The 20741-nt window shown below is 43.3% G+C and overlaps 1 protein-coding gene across 13 annotated transcripts in view; it reads right to left on the bottom strand.

Moving 5' to 3' along the window:
- ABLIM1 (actin binding LIM protein 1) overlaps window positions 1-20741 on the bottom strand; it is a 300260-nt gene that overhangs the window by 103926 nt on the left and 175593 nt on the right. For all 13 annotated transcript variants that reach the window (XM_073904157.1, XM_073904155.1, XM_073904161.1 and 10 more), the window contains exon 4: window positions 20067-20176. In XM_073904157.1, the coding sequence (XP_073760258.1) occupies window positions 20067-20176 (110 nt within the window). The remainder of the gene's footprint in view (window positions 1-20066; window positions 20177-20741) is intronic.

The raw sequence follows: 20741 nt of genomic DNA, 5'->3' as shown, positions 1-20741 counted from the left end.
GCTCTCCTAGGCCTCTATTAATTGAGGGCACATGTGAGTAGCTGAGCATCTCATGCTGGATGCCTCACTGAACAATATATATGGGATTCTTGGAAAGCAGCCCATGAATCTCATTTTTGTAAATGGGACTCTCCTGCCTTATCATCCCAAACCAGACTTTTGAAGATCTGTGATCATCAGCTGAATAGCTCTTAACTCCTTAGCTTTAAATTCTCCGCGGCAGGCTCCTGTGAAGCAGATGAAGGAGAAAGTGTTTCTTTGTGGTAAAGGGCGTGGGCTCTGGAAGGAGCTGGCCTGGTTCCTGGGTCCCAGCCCAGCACAACAACTTGTTGGCTGGTTCTCCCCCTTTCTAAGCCTTGGGTTTCTTCATAGGGAAGCTGGGGCCTTATGAGTGCCTGGCTCAAGCCTCCGATGAGGATTCAATGAAATAATGGTTAGCACGGAGGCTGGCATGTGGGAAATGGCCTATAAACATTTCCTATTATTATAATTGCCATTATTCTGATGGTTAAATACTTCGTTGTTAGGGACGTTGAGTATTTAAAAGAACCCAGAAGAATGTAAATTGATGCAACCTTTTTGGAAAGCAACATAGACATCCACAGACAGTTAAAATCAATGCAGCTGAGCAAACGAAACCCAGCATTGCTGGGAGGTTGGCCATCATGTCCCTGCTGATTAAGGGAAACACTCATGCAATAAAGCAATGCCCAGACAAGGCTACTCGGCGCACAAAATGATGAAACACCCCCTTCTTCCGACCCCATCTGTGATGGCTGCTTCTTTACTAGTGACACTCCTAGCCCTACTTTAACTCTCTCTTCTGCCAGAAAAACTTATTGAGATGCCCATTCACTGACCTGCTCCTGAGTCTTGACAGAACCCAGCCCAGAACTGCTCCCACTGCCTTGACTCCTCCTCAATGCCACCCAGCAAGCGCTCCCATCCTAGGACAGTTCCTCTGGAGATGCTCACGATTCCCCTGCTGTTCTCCTTTGCTGGGGCTTAAGTTAACTTGACTATCCCCCCTCCTTTTTTTTTGACTACAGGTGTGTTTCTGGTGATCTTTGGTCAGTGGGTATCAATGTACCTTTAGATCCAGCAATTTCCTGTCTCAGATTTTAGCCTACAAATAAATTTGCAAATGAGTGTGCATGTGTGTGTGTCTGGCATGTGTCCATGTATGTATTCCCTGAAGAAAATACATGTATTTCCTGCAGTGCTTTTGTAACAACAAAACTGAAAACAGCTGATGGGAGCATTAATGAGGAGCTGGTTACGTTAATTATGGTAGAGTCTGGAATACTGGAATAGTATGTACTGTTAAAAAGAATGAATCAATTTGTGTGCGGACATGGAAAGATGTCCAAAATAGATTAAGTTAAAAAAAAAACAAAAGCAACCTGTGGAACAGTAGGCATACCATAAGCTCATTTACAAAAAATTAGTGAAGGGTATATATATGTTTGCACACATGCTTGTATAGGAAATAAAACATTTCTTTAAAAAAAATTGAAATGCCTAAGGTATTTTCCTCTGTGAAGGAGGACTTTTTACCTCACATCCTCTGTGTTGTTTGAATTATTTTTTTGTTACCATAAGAATGTAAAAAAAAAGAGCAAATGTTTATAAAATTAAAAATATAATTGCTATATAAGTTCTAAATTATTGCAGATTAGGATTTCTGTAAGTATTGCCCATTATTAGCTGAGCGTGTATTATATGATCACAAAGCATTATTATTATTATTATTTTTAAGCTGGAGTTTTGTTTCCCAGCATCTCAACAAAAAACTTTATAAAAGGGATCTCACATCTGGTTAAACTACCTTAGTAGGATAGTTAAACTATCCTTACTATAAGGATAAAAATGGAAGGCCATGATATTTGCTCTTACATACAATATTTAAAGGTTAGGAGCACAAGATGAGTTTAAGATGAATTGACAGTTTTTAATCCAAGTTGAACCGAATTTTTTTCATTCTTCTGATTAGATCATGCCCACTAGGTGGCAGTAAAGATTTAAAATAATAAGGAAGATGCCGGTTGGAAGATTTTTTTTTAAGTCAGAAAATAAATTCTAGACATGGCTTTCAGTTTTAGGAACTGAAGACAGTTGGGCTCAGGAGGGTTGGGAGAGCCATTCAGCGTCTCCCCCTGCACAGCCCTGAGATCTAGGGAGATGGAAGGCCTAGGGATGGTAAAAGTCCAGGCTTTGGAATTAGGAGGACTTGAGTATTAACTTGGGCAAGTTACAGTCTCTGAACCCTCACTTCTTCATCTGTGAAATTGCCAACTATGACGTGCTTTGCACAACACTTAGAACGTTTGGTCCATGTTAGCCTCTCAATGTGGCTCCACCTTTCTTTGGTGGGAGCAGAGCTGGGACTAGAAGCCATGTTTCTGGATGGTAAGTCTTGTTCTCTTTACAAGCACATTAATGCCCAGATATCCCAGAGCTCTGAAAGCAGCTGAGACACAATTTGAGAGCAATAACGATTTCTCTGATCATTCTGCACTGAGGGTTTTGGCTGAACCAGGCACCATGTGAGGGCTTTAAAAGAGGGTACCATTTATTATTCAGTCATATAGTCAAAATGCCTGCAGTCTGGAAGCCTCTGACCTCACAGGTGGTGTCCCATACTTCTCAGATCCTCTGGGCCCCGCAGTGTCCCATGGAGGACAGATATTCTACAATTGACTTTGATAATGGTTTATAGAGAAGTGTTCACCGAATGCTGAATGTCTAGAGCTAGGCAGCTGGTAAAGTGGGGCTGGAAGCAGAGACGGGGATGAGCCACTTCCTCCCAAACCTTTAGACATAAATCAAGAAAATCAAAGACCACCTCCGAGAAAGTAGAATACTGGCCCACACTGGCTGATTCCAAGTGTTCTGGCACATGCCACAGAGGCTACTCACTCATTTCCTCTCTGGACAAAACCACAAATTCTCCACCTAAGCCTGATGTCATGCTGGGAAAAGTGGAAAAGATGCAGAGACAAAAAGATGCGTGCTGGATTGTTCACTCCTCCCATGCTCATCCCAACTAAGCTCTTTTATAAAGAACAAAATGTCCTACTCTGTATCTTCATGGTTTTCAGCTGTTGAGAAAATTGTTTCCACATCGCTGAAGCAGCTGCTGATAAATATAGAAAGCTGGCGATTGGCACTGGAATTATTGCTGAAGTCAGAAATAGGTGAATATGGAGCAGCATCAAGGAAGTCAAACACTCTAGCAACTTGCCAGGTATTCCATCAAAAACAAAGAATCACCAACTGTGGCAAGAGAAAAACACAACAACCGTAAACACTCTGCCTCAAGTCTTTTACTCTTGGCACCAAGAGCCAAGAGAAGAGCAGGAATTTGGCTTATATCTGAGTTAAACTAATATCCAACTACACACCTGGTTCCATATTTGTATCACTTTGCTCCAAGGCAACAAATATCCTTGAGGACAGGGATCCTGATTATCAGCTTTAAATTTTTTTTTTTTTTTTTTTTGTATCAGGTCATGCACACCTGGGCTTTGAAAGTATTTAAGTTGAAGAAGGTGGCAAATGGCTCTCAGCAAGAAAAGTTGTGTTCCCAAGCCAAGAAAGATGTCCTCATTTGGGCAGCACTTAAGGTCCTATCAGATTGGATACCTATGTTCTTTTTGAGAACTATTTCTGCCTTTTTAGAATTTCTCACTTGGGAAAAGTAAGGGCCAAAGAGATGTCTTACTCTGTGAAGATGCCTCTCTAGAGAAGAGGACTGAGGACATGAGCTCTAGAAAAGAAAACCAGGTGGTAACTAAATTCCCACTCCCTCCTGCCTAGGTCTGCATGCTTCAGTGATGCCCAGAACCATTCATGAAGATGGACCTCACAATTCACAGTGGCTACCCATCTGGGATCAAAGCTCTCAGAATACAAAATGGGGATTTTTGTAGTGTTTTGGAATTTTGGGCCATGGTCTAAGAGCTGAAGATTGTGGTGATAAATATTCCATCTCCTAAAGAAGGATGCCAGGAATAATATCCTTGCAGGACTTTCCAAAAGACAGCAGAATTCACCTGATGATTACCAATCCCTATTGCCCACTTACCTCTGAAGTCAGAAATTTGAAAATGCATAGAGGAGTCAGCAGGGAGCTGTCCACACAGCAGGAGTGTGGGGGTGTTCTCTCCCCTCTGCTGTGACAGAGATTAGAGGACCCTGGGGGGAAGTTTAGGAAGAACCTAGAAGTTTACTGAGTGGGGAAGCTCAGGCCCTAGGGCTGCTATGGGTCCAAGAGAAGCGTGATGTTAGAGTTCTTGGAACAAACTGATTTTAATGTCCTAGAGCTTGGAAGCACTCATACACAAAAATCTTGAGCCTGCTGAATTTGGAAGAGTTGAAAGGCAGGAAGCTGGCTGGAGGCAGAAATGGCAGGCTAAGCAGAGGACGGAGTGGGAATGGCATTCACTTCCACCGTTTGGCTCACTGTGGGATGCACTTATGTCTTGTGGCTGGTACCCACGCCCAAGCATCTAGGATGAACCCACTGATCAAAGCTGTCTACTGAGGGTGCGGGACTTCATTAGTAAGAGGCTAGGAGACTACAAGGGAGCAGGACCTGAGGCTGGGAGGTGGGGGGAGTTTGTTGTAAGAAGTTAACCAGAAATTGCATGCTTTTGTCAAGGAACTCAAAGTGCACCCCCATAAAAACTGTCTCCAGCCAGTGTTAACTGAGAGAGCAGCGTGACAATGCCAGGTTCCTAACACCTCATCCCTTCTACCTCCAATCACCCCTGTCCCTGCCTGGCCCACAGACGAGCCACAGGACAGGAAGGAGTAAAGAAAGAGCAAAAGGAGACGTTGTGCCCACTGTCAGTCTCCGGTTTGGGTCGGGTCTGCGCGGGGCCAGGGTGCAGCTCTGAAACAGACGTGAGGGTCAAGTTTTCAACTGGTCCAGACTTCTAGGAGCTGAAGGTGACCAGAAAGCTATGGGATCTGCCTAAGGTAGGCTAAGGGTGGGAAAGGGAACTCTGATCAAGGTTAACACAAGTAACAATAGGGAAAAATAAGGCTATTCATTGTTATGTCCCACATGCGCTTTGGCCTGTTGTATATACGAATTGTGCATTTCCCAGCAGTTGAGGACTCTGGAAGCAAAGAGACCTGGAGTGGAAATCCAGCTCTGACACTGAGCCGAGGGGCCTTGGGCAGGCTAGGTAACCACCGGGTTTCAGTGTCTTCATCTGTAGAATGGGTAGGTTGGCCAGTACCCAACTTCCTGGGCTGCCATGAAGACTGGATGGAGTGTGGGTGCAGGTACCCACTCAGTGTCTGTTCTCACAGATGCAATAATCTCACAAAACCTGCATTTCCTCCTCCCCTTAACAAACAGGCAAGGCCCACCTTCAGCCCCTGGGGAAGGCATTTTGGTCTCTGTGGTTCCATCATCATCATCATCATATTACCGTAACTATTATTATAGTTACTATCCAGCTTTTAACTTTTGAAAGGTCTGGTGCATCCGTTCTCTCTACCCACACTCTCGGGGCTCCCGCTAACCTGGAAGGGCAGTGATTATCTGCATTTTACAGATCACAGAACATCGGAGAGCCAGAGGGACCTTCAAGACTGTTTGATGCAAATGCTTCACTTTCCACGCAGGATACTCAGGCCTAGGGTGGACCTCGGCTTTGCACACAGCCACACAGCTGAACGGTGTCCAATTAACTGCACAGCGGGAATCTCCTGTTCAGGGCACATGGACTCAGGCCTTTACAGCTTACAGGGCTTTTCTGAACCTGAACCTCCACTCGCAGGTCTGTCTTCCTGATTATCATCCCTTGTGCTACCCATGGGCAAAAGATGGCACGGGAGCACAAGGTGTTCACTGGGGTAGAAAGACTGTGAAAGTAGAGAATTGTTGTGAAAATAAATAATAAATATTTATTAATAATAATAAATCATTGTCATGTAAATTGTAAAAGGGACCAGAGAGAGACTTCCCTCCTGTAATTGATGCTTGCTGATGTCCTGGGATGTTATAAAATGTCCCCAGGGATTCTGAGTCAGTTCTGAGTAGTTCCTTACTTTGCTGAAAAAAATTTTAAAAATTAAGAATAAAAAGAAATCAAGTTTCAGTATTCAAACTGCTGCCCTTATAAGCTCCAGAAAACTCCAGCTTTCCCTGGAATCTTTTTTTAAAAATAATAATGAAACAGAAACTCTATTTGTCATCACCAGAGATTAGCGTACAAGGTCATGGCTATGCACGGGGATGAAAAATAAACAGAAGCAAAATCATTTCATATTTAGATTGTTATTATTAGAAAGTAGAGTAAGACTTTGGAGACCCTATAAAATATTCAAGTGGCATCCTTTTAATAGACCGTTAACTAGAGGCACTTTATCCCTGACCAGGACTCAATCTAAAGAGCTTGAAGGAAAAAAACAAACCAAAACCAAAACCAAATTTAAGTTCCAGAGTTTGGCTCACTTGAGATCCTGAATTTAATGATGTCAGATCTTGGCATTCAACTCTTCCTACAGGACATGGATTTCTCATCATCTGAGGGATCAAATGGTGAAGGTAGAATGCAGGAGAACAGCTGTTCTATCCAAACGAGAGTGAAAGAACGGACACAAGAGGAGAGTGAGCTGATTCTTTCAGGTTAACAAGCTGCCTTGGACACAAGCCTTCAACCCATGTCAGCTCAGCCTCGGACACGTGGATTCCCTCATGGGAATCAGTTTGGAGGCCCGTGGTGGTTGCCCACTTTATACAGGACTGATAGTTCCAGTTTGCTAGGGTTCCCATCCCTCCACAGTCTAAATGTCCACTGCTACCTGTTGTCACTTTGGAACTGACCTGTGCACTCAGGGGACTAGCCTGGCCTTTTCTGTAGCCCTTCAGTTTGCAACCCATAGATTTAAAAAAAAAAACAAAACAAAACTAGACTCTCCTTATGTTATTATTAATATTTATTTATTTATTTAATTTATTTATTTAAGATTTTATTTGTCAGAGAGATAGAGGGGGAGAGAGCAAGCACAAGCAGGGGGAGCGGCAGGCAGAGGGAGAAGCAGGCTTCCTGCTGAGCAAGAGTCCGATGTGGGACTCAATCCCAGGACTCTGGGATCATGTCCTGAGCCGAAGGCAGACGCTTAACCAACTGAGCCACCCAGGTGTCCCTGTTATTAATTTTTTAATAAGAGTTGGCCTAGAGTTTTAAGGCTTTTAAGATATAAAGCATTTGGGTATTTGAAAGCCTTTCCTTGACCAGAAAGGCCACATCATATTTAGTAGTGACAGGACTGTCGATCTAACAAGAGGATATGGTTGAACGTAGACTTCCTTTCATCATCTGTGCTGTTCAGTGTGGTCAGGTTCCAAATCAGACCTTTATGAGTTGACAAATATTGACAGTCCACAGTCTAGTTTTTTTTTAAATTTAAAACAAAGTCACCAAGTTCTTTTTTAGCATGTCATGGCACATAGCACGGGTGTGGGATCACCATCCAAAAGGACAGAGAAGGACCAAAACACAATGTGAAACTGCAAACATGTTGGGCTAAGCACTTCTCAAGAATTCGTTTTAAAGGGGCGCCTGGGTGGCTCAGTCGGTTAAGTGTCTGCCTTCGGCTCAGGTCATGATCCCAGGGTCCTGGGATCGAGCCCTACGTTGGGCTCCTTGCTCAGCAGGGGGCCTGCTTCTCCCTCTCCCTCTGCTGCTCCCCCTGCTTTTTCGCTCTCTTTCTCTGCCAGATAAATAAATAAATAAAAAAGAATGAGTTTTTAAAAGCACTTTCTGTTCTGAAATTCCAGTCTGCCATCAGCCAAAAAGCAATATGAAGTCACAAGATAAATATTGGCGGGGGTGGGGAGGTGGGGGGGTGCTCATGCAGGTACAGTGTACTTGCCACTCGATGGCAAAAGGGGGTCTCAATGCTTTAAGTAATTCATATCTCAAAACACTATAAATGAATTCTTTTCAAAGGTTATGTGCTGCTTAAATATATAACCTTGAACCAGACTTTTCCATAATAGCTCATGTCCCTGCTTAGGTCAGCTGCTTCCTTTGCTGTCTTGATGGCCACGATGGAAACATCACAAGCCAGAGCAGACTTGGACCTGCTATTTTTAAATGAAGTTTCTTGTTATCTTTGGAAAACAATACTGTGCAACAAACAAGTTTTCGTGGGCCATAACAGCAACAGATTATCAGCCTTCACCAGGAAAGTGGAAGGCAGGCCTGGCAGCAAGCCTTTTCCCAAGTCCTCCAAATCCCATCTTCCCTTCTTTTAAACTGTGTATCGTATATACTTGCAGAATTTCAGTTACACTGGTCATAATTTTTATAAATATAGACCATTTACACATTTGAAACTTCCAATTCTAATCCCTAAACCAGTACTCACAGAATTCTGTTAGGAGTTATTATGAATTCTCAAGGTCAAGAAGTCCTCTCCTTCAACTAGTATTGTGTGTTTTTCCCATATTCATGACCAGGATCTGAATGGAAAATTAAAAGGAGCCAGATTGTTTGCCTTTCCTTTGCATTAACTGACTATGAAATCACCACGCAGGAACCGCATGGCTAATGCCGTTAGGCGGGATGATAAACATCAAAGAAATAGAAGACAGTCTGTCATGGACTTGGTACCAACCCAGACCTGCACCCTGAAAGCATGAGAATGGAGAGTTTGAGAATCTCTGCCAGTTGCCTTTGGATGATGGCTTTGAATGGCCCATAAACATGCCACAGCCCCCAGCACTGGACTTGATATTGATTCCAACAGGCCTTATTTCTCACTGAGTCTCCCATGACCTGCTTGCAAAAGGGTGAATGATATGGGGGCCTTATACGCAGTGAGGATGCCAGATACTTAAGACTATACATTATGGAACAGAACGTGTACTTTGGAAAGGATATTGAAAACTGACAAAAGTTGGGAACATTAACATCTGCTTAAAGACAGCGTCCACTGCCTTGCATAAGAATCTCCTGACCTCTTTCTGGAGCTTTATAAGGGCAGCAGTTTGAATACTGAACTCTTCTACTCTCTGAACTACAAATAAACTACAAATAAAAATTCTAACATGCTGGGGCGCCTGGGTGGCTCAGTCGGCTGAGTGTCTGACTCTTGATTTCAGCTCAGGTCATGATCTCAGGGTCATGGGATCAAGCCCTGCACCGGGTTCCATGCTCAGCATGGAGTCTGCTTATCCCTTTCCCTCGGCTCCTTCCCCTGCTCTCTCTCTCTCTCAAATAAATCACAGATAAAAATTATAACATGCTTGTACTTCTTGGAGATGTGATGAGATTATCTGATGGGAAATAAAAAATATTAGCATAAAACATTAGCACTATTTTTGTCATCTGCTTTCATTTTCAGGTTTAAGGTCCTATCAAGGAGAACTCTGTGTGTGTGTGTGTGTGTGTGTGTGTGTGTGTGTGTGTGTGCAGACATGTTCATGTGCATGTTTCTAGAACCATAACTAAAAAGTGGAGGCAGGCTACATTCATGGAATAAACCACCATCATAATAAGTACAATCACAACTGCCAAATACCCAACTAACAATTTCAAAAGCCCAGCCGGTGGAGGACAGGCCCCAAAGCTACTTTTCGGGCCCCACCCCCTACAATTGTCAGGCTGTATTTGCTTCACATGGTTGCTCAGCATCATTTCTGATGATGCACACATCACAGAGATTCACCAGAGATCAAAAGTAGGATTCTCTTTTGACTGAAAATGCCACCAGGACAGCAAGAAGAAGCTGGGAGTCATGGAAACAAAGCCAGATACCGCCCAATCATGGGATGGTCTTGGAAGAGGCTGTGGTCACATGGAAGCCTCAAGGAGACTGATTCCCAACCTGCATGGGTGAGGAGTTCAGGCCATAGCCTCAGTGGACTGGGCATCCTTGCCATGGGGCCTCCCACAGGATAGAGTGAATGACTATGCACCTAGCACACGGCTCCACCCACATGTCTCTGTGGGCTTGGAGTAGTTCTTCTTTCTTCTTACAGTGTATAATCCAGATATGCCTCGTAAACATTGCTTGATCCCTGAGCCATCCCTCAAAAGGGCAACTGTTACATGTATTTGTGGAGGAAGACAGAGCTAACAAGTCTGAAGTTCAAAACCTGAGTCCTCAGCACTGCAGATACTCTGCTGGAGAAGGGAAGAAAACTGGGGGTCAGACTTCTACCAGCAGGACTAAGTAGTCCTCTGCTCAAGTTATGGCCCCCAATGGAGGAGGAAAACAGGTAGAAAAGAGGAAGGAAGGAAGAGCAGGAAAGGGAGCAGGCAGGTGCCCCAAATGAAGGCTGCTACCTGAGGCCATTCAGTGGCGCTCATGCCAAAGCGTGCCACATGGTGAACATTAGTGGACACCAGCCCAACAGTTTCTGGGGGAGATTCAGAAAATTGGTCGTCCCTGCTTTTGAGATTTGGGATAGCCCTTGGCAAACCCCTCTTAAAACTGTACCAGGACCAAATGAATTAAAAACAGGGGGCTCAAACTAATACTTGTCCATGCATATGCACATCAGCACTATTCATAACAGCCAAAAGATGGATATGACCTAAAGGTTCATTCAGATGAATGGATAAACAAATTGTTTTATCCACACAATGGAATATTATTCAGTCATAAAAAGGAATGGAGTACTGATATATGCTACAACCTGTGTGAACCTTGAAAACATGCTAAGTGGGAGAAGACAGACACAAAGGGCTACTTATGTATTCCATTTATATGAAATATTCAGAATCTGTAAGTATGCAGAAATGGAAGCAGATTGGTAGTTGCCAGGGACTGGGAGGAGGGAATAGGGAGTAGCTGCTTTATGGGCATGGGGTTTTCTTTTGGGGGGATGAAAACGTTTTGGAACTAGATAGAGGTTGTGGTTCTACAACCTGGTGAATGTACTAGAATGTTCACATTAAAATGGTTCGTTGTGTTATGTGAACTACACTTCAATGAAAAAATGTACCAAGAAGGGTTAATGTTCTTGCTTCCCTAATTTAGTAGTAAACTTTAACCTGTTGAAGAGTTGTATGATAAATGTTTAACTGGCTATGGTCACTCAGCATACATGAGCTCTTGACAAAGGGGAAATCACACTTGAGCTCAACGACAGTTTCTCAGGTTCTATACTCATTAGCAAACATCAGCTCATTAACTCCCTTCCAGAGACAGGAAGAAGAGAAGGGTTAGAAAGTCCATTCAGGACTTTCATCATGTGACCAAACACTTAATATGCACACACTGAAGGTCACAGAAAGGGCAAAGTGCACCAGACTTTAGTCTGGAATAGACCTTTCATTTTATTTTGTAAAATTAGCATTATTTTATTTTTTAAAAAAGGTTTTATTTATTATTTGACAGAGAGAGCGAGCACAAGCAGGGGGAGTGGGAGAGGGAGAAGCAGACTCTCCTCCTGAGCAGGGAGCGGGACTGGGGCTCAATCCTAAGACCCTGGGATCACGAGCTGAGCCAAAGGCAGATGCTTAACAGACTGAGCCACCCAGCGCCCCACATTATTTTATTTGTAATCTACTTTTGTTTTAAATAGGCAATTCATATATACACAGTTAAATTTTTTTTCATATAGTAAAAATAATTTCCTTCTCTCCTCCCTGCTGGAGACAAGTACTACAAGTAATAGCAGTTTCTCAAATATCCTTCTGGGACCATCTTTGGTCCAACTCTTGATAAACATAGATTTTTACTGCTACTGAAAAACTAAAATTCAACTGAAGAATGCTGGTCTTCAGTTGATAAACACAGATTTTTACTGCTACTGAAAAACTAGATAAACATAGATTTTTACTGCTACTGAAAAACTAAAATTCAACTGAAGAATGCTGGTCCAATCATTAAAATCCTAGTTTTACTGCTATGTTGTTAGAAGGTGTGGGTCTTATTATGTAAGAGGCATGTCTAGTGAAACAAAGCAAATAACAAAATGTCATTAACTTTCCATTCGCTAAGGCACTTTTTGTATTCACTTGTACTTTCTTCCCCATAAATCATACCCATTCCCTATTAAAGGAGAAACTTTTGTTCCTTTCCTACAACTGAGACGATCGATCGAGTCTATGAAGTGAAAAAAACGTGTCACTCTGGGACCTTTATGTCTGACTCATAATTGTTATGGATTTCAGTGTGAAAAAAATCTGCATATTAAGGTTGCTCTTCAATGACCTTCTGGCTACTGTATAAATTCCAAACTCTCTCAACACGCTACTCCACAGCCTGCACCACAGTATTGGAACTGACACACCAGGTTAGAGCCCTGCCCCTCCAGGCCAGGGACTTGCACCTGAGATGCCCAGAGTGGTGAGCCCTTCCTCCAACCTCACACTTCAAGTTGGGGAAATACCTTCCTTGGCACTTCTACTTAAAACAAAACAAAAAACATGGGGCGCCTGGGTGGCTCAGTTGGATTAAGTGTCTGCCTTTGGCCCAGGTCATGATCCCAGCGTCCTGGGATCGAGTCCTGCATTGGGCTCCCTGCTCAGCTGGGAGTCTGCTTCTCCCTCTCCCTCTGCTTGCAGCTCCCCCTGCTTATGCTCTCTCTCTCTCTCTCTGTCAAATAAATAAATAAATAAAATCTTTAAAACAAAACAAAACACCAATCTGTGATACTGTCATCAACAAATTTATCTGAAGCAATAACTGCTTCCCTTTTTATTAAATAAGGGAGAAATCTGGTAAATAAGAAAATAAAGGTGATTTTAAACATGCCAATCCCCCTTACTGCCCGTGCACCTGAGCTGTGCCTTTATGATTTCACAAAACCACAACAGCCATCTTCATTCTTCTTCTTCACTCACTCAATCAAACAGTAGTTGGAACTGAACATTCTGGACCTGGGAGCTGAGATTTAGTCCCTCAAAGGCCCTCCAGGGATGGCATCAATTCACTCATTAAATGAACATTCGTGTACTTGCTATGTGCACAGTGAGATTCATGAGGACCAAAAAATATATATACAGTCCTTGTTATTAAGTAGCTCATAGTCTGGTGGGAGAGATAAACATGCAAAGAACTAGCACAAGTACAGTGTAATCATTGCCTTAATAGAAATGCAAAGCACAGCTCTGGCCAAGACACCGGTGCATGGGCCCTGTTGCCAAGGGGCCTAAGCAAATTCAAGGTTTTCAGTCTTTTTTTTTTTTTTTAAAGATTTTATTTATTTATTTGACACACAGAGAGAAATAGCGAGAGAGAGGGAGAGGGCACAAGCAGGGGGAGCGGCAGGCAGAGGGAGAAGCAGGCTTCCTGCATGAGCAGGGAGCCCGATGTGGGGCTCGATCCCAGGACCCTGGGATCATGACCTGAGCCGAAGGCAGCGGTTTAACCAACTGAGCCACCCAGGCGCCCCAAGGTTTTCAGTCTTTTGTGTGACACTCAAAACAATAAATGATTTTTGAAAGGAAGATAAGTGAACAGAATGCTATGGGAAGAATTTATGTAAAGCTGTACACATCTATAGCACTTAGCAAAATCCAGAAGAATGTTCACCAAAATGTTCATAGAGATGCTCTCTTGGTGATGAGATTTCAGGTGATTTTTATCTCCTTCTTTGAACTTTTCTGTAATATCTGTATTATTTTACAGTGAATACCCAGACCCACTAAAAAGAGAAGATGGTTATTAGCCCACTTAGGGAAAGGGATGGCTTTGATTCAATTTCCAGAATGCTGATGTAGGGCTTTCTGTGCTAGACCTTGTGAAAGAGAGAGAAAATAGGGTCCTTATATTAATGAGGTCATTATCTTGATGGTAGAGGTGGGCACACATCTACACAACTAAAATGCAATAGGTTACATACCAATGTTGGTTTCTTAGTTGTGACAACTGTCTCACAGTAATATATTATGTTAACTATAAAGAATTTGGCTGGTGGCTGAAACATCATTGGTACTCAAAGAAATGTTTGTGGAATGAATGAAAGAATGACATCCTATAGTCTTTCTTGGACATTCACTTTCTTCATCTTTTCTCTCTGCTATTACCTCTGCCCACAATCAGTGATCTCCCCAACCGATTCCTGATCCCAAACCATTGATTTTGCATAGCATTACCACCATTACCACCTTAATCTTTCTAGAACATGGCTTTCATCTGGTCATCCTCCAGATTAAAAGCTATCCTCAGGAGCTCCACGCTGTCAAACTCCTCAAGGCCTCCTGAGCCCTGGCCCTGTCACTCTATCTTTCCAGCTTTATGTCTCAGGACACTGAACAACAAAGCCTTTGGTTTATTCATGTTTCCCCTGTACCACTTTTCTGAGAACCCTCTCCACATTTAGACTGTCCTCTCTTGCAGTATCTCATTCACCTCTCATTACAACCCTTGGAAGTAGTTATTTTCCAATTTTTAGATGAGGGCGGTAAGATTCTAAACCATCAGATAATTTGCCCGAGGCTCCCTGGCTAGGAGGAGGGAGGATTAGGCTTTCTGACATGTAGAGGCCATCTTCTTTTTTTAAGATTTTATTTATTTATTTGACAGAGGGAGGTCACAAGCAGGGGGAGTGGGAAGAAGCAAGCTTCCTGCTGAGCAGGGAGCCCGATGCGCGGCTCGATCCCAGGACCCTGGGATCATGACCTGAGCCCAAGGCAGACGCTTAACCGACTGAGCCACCCAGGCGCCCCTAGAGGCCATCTTTTTAACCATCATGCTATGCTTTCTTCTTTTGTTCCTTTCTGGTTCTAAATATCTCTAAGCTCAAGTTCTAGTCTTGTAACTTCCATAAAGAATAATGGTTAATGTACAGATGAGCTTATTAGACGTCACGAATCTTTCAAACACATTACTCACACAAATCCCCGCCAACAGCCCATTGAAAAACAAACTATTATTGTTTCCCATTTTGTAGGCAAAGAAATGGAGGCAGAGATTGAGTTCTCGAGGCCACTCAGCTTGTGCATGGTGGAACTGGGATCAGAACCAGCCACAGCCTGTCTGAAACCCATACATCCTCTCCCACAGGAAGAAAGTGTCCAAACAAGGAGAAGCAGATCTGGTGTTGGAAACCCTGCCATAAAACCCATCCCCATGAGTCAAACTCCAACAATACATGGGCTATAATGTGTGGATGTGTTCTGCCTTCATTGGTTTTTATACTGGTGGAAAATATCAAAGGAGCAGATAAAGACAACTGTCATGAACAGGAGAGTGAAAAAAGCAGAGGCACAGGAAGCAGTAATGGTCTTACACAAACACTCAAAACTTAATTCCTGAACAGTAAGTTATCTTTTTTATAAGTATACAGCATTTCCATATATGTCCTCATTTAATCCTACAAGGTAATGATTACCATCCCATTTTACAGATAAGGCAAGGGAGGCTGGAAAGGTAAAGAGAATGCCAGCAAGTGGCAGAGCTGGAGCCTGACCCAGGGCACCCAGACATCAGCATCAGAGCATCACCACCCCACCCACTGTTAGGTGTCTCTGCAGACAAATCCCACTCAACCTGCAGATGATTTTTTGGGAGGGAATATAAAGACAAAATAAAAATTATCTTGCAACTATAAAAAGAAACATGAAATAATAGAAAAGTTCTTCCTCCCCTTTGAAAGCATGCACATGATTCTTTATCTGAAATGATTTAAATTCAGGCCAAGTCGAGCATTTGCCCTGATACCTGTAGGAGGTCCAATTGCAGTTGGAGTAATGACAATGCTGTGCAGAGGGGCAGGAAGGAGGAAGATGGGCTTGGATGTGTTTGTGTGTGGGTGGTCATCGCGTCAATCCACCAAACTCACACACAATCAGACACTAGTCAGACACCCTTTGAAATGGAAAGGGTAATTGTGGACAGCAGCCCACTCCTGCTCAGGTGCCTGAAACAGACAGGAGCCATGCGGGAAAACGACAATCCAAACCCTGATTCCCTACGCTCGAGGTTGCCACACACATATCTCCCCCATTGAAGGGCTCCTTATCCCATGGGAATCCAGTTCAACTGCTGGCAAAGACCGGAGAAGAACTGAGCTTTAGAGGAGTGCCCATAACCTCCTGGTTGGACTTAACGTTTTCTGGGCATCAATTTTTTTTTTTTTAAGATTTTATTTATTTATTTGACAGAGAGAGACACAGCGAGAGAGAGAACACAAGCAGGGGGAGTGGGAGAGGGAGAAGCAGGCTCTCCGCTGAGCAGGGAGCCTGATGCAGGGCTCGATCCCAGGACCCTGGGATCATGACCTGAGCCAAAGGCAGATGCTTAACTGACTGAGCCACCCAGGCGCCGCCTGGGCATCAATTTTTAAGGTATGGATCAGCTGGGCATAGGCAACTGATTTTTTTTTTAATAGTAAAAGCAGTTTAATTAATGTTCATCACAACCTTTGAGGTAATTTTTACTATGATTTCCATGTTATAGAAGGTTTATTGCTTATTGAATTCAAATTGCATCAGACCAGATGCCGCCAGAGTTTTAACTAATTCAGGGGCAATCATCTTTAACGGAAGTAGTTTCCAGGAATAACGTCCTCGTGGTTTCCATTCATCAAACCTGGCGACAAAGGGAAGGCAGCTGTGGTGTGTAGAAAGGGCACAGCCCTTGGAGGCAGGACACTCACGTAAATGTGCGGACAAGGCAGGCCATCGCTTGAGGCTCTGCAGAGTGACGCCCACCTTGTGAAACAGACATCAGGGACATCAGTATGGCACCTGGAGCCAGACAGCGTGGGTCTGTAACTCAGCTCCACTGCTTACCGTCTGTGTAATCTTGGGCAAGTTAACCCTCTATGGCCCTTTGTTTCTTCTTCTGTGAGAAGGAGATAGTTTTAGTATCAAGCTAGTGGGTGGCTCTGTGAACTAAATGAGTTAAAATTAGTGGACCAGTTATATAGGACCTGACCCACAGTGAACACTGTATGAGTGCTTGATAAAGAAGACTACATATAAAGGTTAAAGGAATGATTGTATGGTGGAAGGAAGCACTGTGACGCCACAGGCACGTCCCTGGGAGTCCTCTTTAAGCCAGAGCAGTACAGATGGGGTAGCTCCCGATCGGCTATTGTAGAAACCGCACCTCTATCCAGGAAGCTCAAGCAGACACTGTTTTGTGTGAATTCTCACCCCATCACTGATTTAGATCTGTTGACCACCCTTCACTTCTCTTCCTCTCACACTGTCTTTCACCTCTAGGCAGTGAAGATGGGAAACCAGCCGCGGAATGTGAAATAAAATTGCAGTTAAGAGCAAATTTGTTTTTGAAAGAACATCCCAAAGGAGAAAGAGGACCTTGACTCTCTGATATGTTTCACTGACTCTGTGAACAGTATCAAAGAGGCACTTCATTTTTCGTTTTGCTTTAGGACAATTTGCCAAATTTCAGCCATTTTTAAAATAAGAATTAAAGTCACATCAGGATAGTTTTCATGTATAGGGCAATTCTCATGGAATTACAAATAACAACCAAGTGTTTTCTAATTATGCTCCAGTGAATTTCAGCAATTTGCTGAGAATTCCCTTGCTCTAGTATTTGTGTGCCTGCCCAGCTTGGGCATTTTGCATATGTGCATCCATATATAAGAGCTCCTTTTTAACAGCCCACATGCCCCATAAATGTTATTTGAGTACTGATCTAAATAGACAAGTACTTGTTGAAAATAAAACTGTTTGGACCAAAACAGTTGCACAGAAAAGAGATTTCATCCATTGAGAGCAAAGGAGAAAATAGGATTTGGTCCAACAATGTGTGCACAGGCAATTGTTATTACATATAGCATGAAAGATATCATGAATTTGGGTAGGATACATTTTTACACTTAAAATTTTTATTTTTTCCTTATGTACATAACATGTATGTCATATAAAATGGAAAATACAGTGAAAGCAAAAACATGTTTAAAAAAAATTGGAATAACCACTTCGGTAACGCTGTGAGGAGAAAACCTGTTCCCAAATTGCATGCGTGGCAGGACAGGAAGCCTTTAAAAAGATCCACTGCTGTTTCTTAAATCAAACAATGAAGAGTATGAGATGAAACAAAAGAGAGCCCAAAACCAGGACTCAAAAGACTTGCCTGTAATCCTGCCTTATTAATGGACAGCTTCTGTGACCTTAAGTATGCCCGTGGGCCCTAAATTCCTCACCTATCAAGAAAGTTATGGGGTGCTGGGCTGGCTCTGTCGGCAGAGCATGTGACCCTTGATCTCGGGTCGTGAGTTCAAGCCCCACGTTGGGTGTAGAGTTTACTTAAAAAAAAAAAAGGAGGGAGGGGGCGCCTGGGTGGCTCAGTCGTTAGGCGTCTGCCTTGGGCTCAGGTCATGATCCCAGGGTCTTGGGATCAAGCCCCGCGTCTGGCTCCCTGCTCAGCAGGAAGCCTGCTTCTCCCTCTCCCACTCCCCCTGCTTGTGTTCCCTCTCTCGCTGTGTCTCTGTCAAATAAATAAAATCTTAAAAAAAAAAAAGAGAGAGAGACAGTTGGAGTAAAGGACTCTACAGAATTTGAGGACATAGCCATTTCTATTATAGGCCTCTGGACATGATCCCCTATTAGCAGCTATCATTCTTTCCTGGGATTCACAAAATCCTTTTTCTTAACTAGATTGAAAAACTCCTCCAAAGTTTTTGGTAATGTACTTTTGAAGTAGGCCCTCCTACACAGTGGGGTGACTATTCCCACCCCAACTCACCTCCCCAGTGACCTGCTTGGGGCAGGGTAGGTAAGAAGCGTGAAGCACTTGAAACCCTCCTAGAGGTCTAGGACTGGGCCTTACTTTGTAGCTCTTGCCCTATTCAGGCTGCTAGCATTTATCAGCAGAGCATATAAATTCACATGCTAAGGATCCGGTCGTGTTGAATAAGATGCACTAATACATCTATTTTCTTCTTTCCTCCCAACGGTCAAATCCAATCTCTATGCAGATGCTTTGGTCAGAACATTCTTTTTGAACAAAGGTATAAGGATTCTTCTTCTTCAACAAAAAGATTTGGAATCACTGCGATGGCTTGCACAGAACTCCTCCAGAGCAGAAGTGGCTTATTTCATTCTTATGTACTGAGACTGGAGGAGCTTAATGGAATTTGTTGCAGATCTCCCAAAGATTGGTAAAATCCACAGAAACCAAGGCAAACCTCTGGTCTACTTCCTAATGCCCCCAGGGAGGAAATGGAAGTAGAGCCTCATTGTTTGGTGCCAGAGATCAGAATACATTTCACTTAAAAGGTAACTGACTTACCTAATGTTATCTACTAGGAGAAACAGTGCAACTGACACTATGAGGGAAGTCAGCAGGGGGAAGGTTTGGGAGCAAGTTAGTTTTCTCTGGATTCCCACAGGTCACACAAGACCTCGTCATAAAGAATGACAAATCCCATGGCACATACATATCTTGTTCCCACACTTCAGATTCTCCTTAAGTGTCACCTTTTGAGAGAGGTCTCCCTTGATTGCCCCGTATAAATGCAGCCCCTTTACCCTGCATCTTCGTCCTACTTTAATTTAGAGATTAGATATTTTGGTGTCTGCATTTATGGTCTGCCTGTTCCTGCTAGAAAGTAAGCTTCCTGGGGATGCTGAGTTTTTGTTCACTCCCGGATCTCCAGTACGAACATCATCACACATTGTAGGTGCTCAGCAAACTATCTGTTCAATAAATAAGTGTCAGAAACCCTCCAAGTGAATAAATATTTAAGGATAACAGATATAAAGAATTAAGGCTAAGTATAAATCACCGCACTTGCCCTAGGCACAGTGGGGCCAGCTTTTTTAATACACAGAGCTATCAATCCCTTCACCACCAAATGTCTGCACATCTCAACCACCATGATGAGGGAATGGGCATTTCTCACAGAAAGTTTTATCATTCTTTTTCCTTCATTTACTCTCAAAATGCACAGTTTGATGTCCAATCCTATTTATGCCTTTTTGACAGAAGGGAGATGCTTCTCACTGCACGGGTTTTAGCGAAGGCGTCAGGCTTTACAATCGCAATGCCTTAGATGCGACTATGCTCAGCGTTAGCTAACAGCTTCACAGGAAGGAAGAAGGCACTTGCCTAAGCGACCTTTGAGCTATGAGGAACTCATGTCAACGGGTGGCTGGGGCACTTACTGCTGGAGCAGGTGGCTTCTTTAGGGCTGGACGACATCGGCTGTGCGCACAGTTGGCAAAGGCAGTCTCTCCCATTGAACGTGACTCGGTCTCCCGGTGGAAACGGGCGCCTGGAGACAGAAAGACATTGCCCTCAAGGTTATTCCAGCAATTTAATTTCTTTTCCTTACTCCTTCTGCTCGCTGCCCCCGGGTGCCATTCCATTTCTTTGAGGAGCACTAGCCAGAATGTCTGAAATTCAGTCTTATTAACCAAGCCAGCCAGCTGGATATAGTCCAAACAAATAAACATGCCTCATTTTGAGAAGGGAGAACGCACTGCTTCTACCAGCAACCAGACAGTAAAATGGAATGATTTACCTCTACTCATTAGTGGAGGGATTGTTCCAACAAGTCACCTAGCCAGGTACACACAGGAAAATTTTCCATTTTCCAAATGGAAAACGCTTCAAGAAGAAATATTTTAAATGCCATAAATTCCTATTCAAGCTTAAGGCCCCTCCCCAGGAGAACTGGTTACAGGTCAAGCATTAACTCCTTCACTTCCCTAGACCTACGTGGTATTTGTGCACCTAATGAGACTTTGTTCTGGACATCTGAGTGGGTGAACGGGGTGTTTCAGTGCTGGAGGCCCAATCCCTGGTGGAGAAATACAACAGTGCTGTAAATACCTATT

Source organism: Callorhinus ursinus, unplaced genomic scaffold (assembly GCF_003265705.2).
Source record: "Callorhinus ursinus isolate GAN/ISIS: 27379988/994484 unplaced genomic scaffold, GSC_fseal_2.0 scaffold20, whole genome shotgun sequence".
Lineage (NCBI taxonomy): Eukaryota > Metazoa > Chordata > Mammalia > Carnivora > Otariidae > Callorhinus > Callorhinus ursinus.
This window is presented reverse-complemented; position numbering and strand designations above follow the sequence as displayed.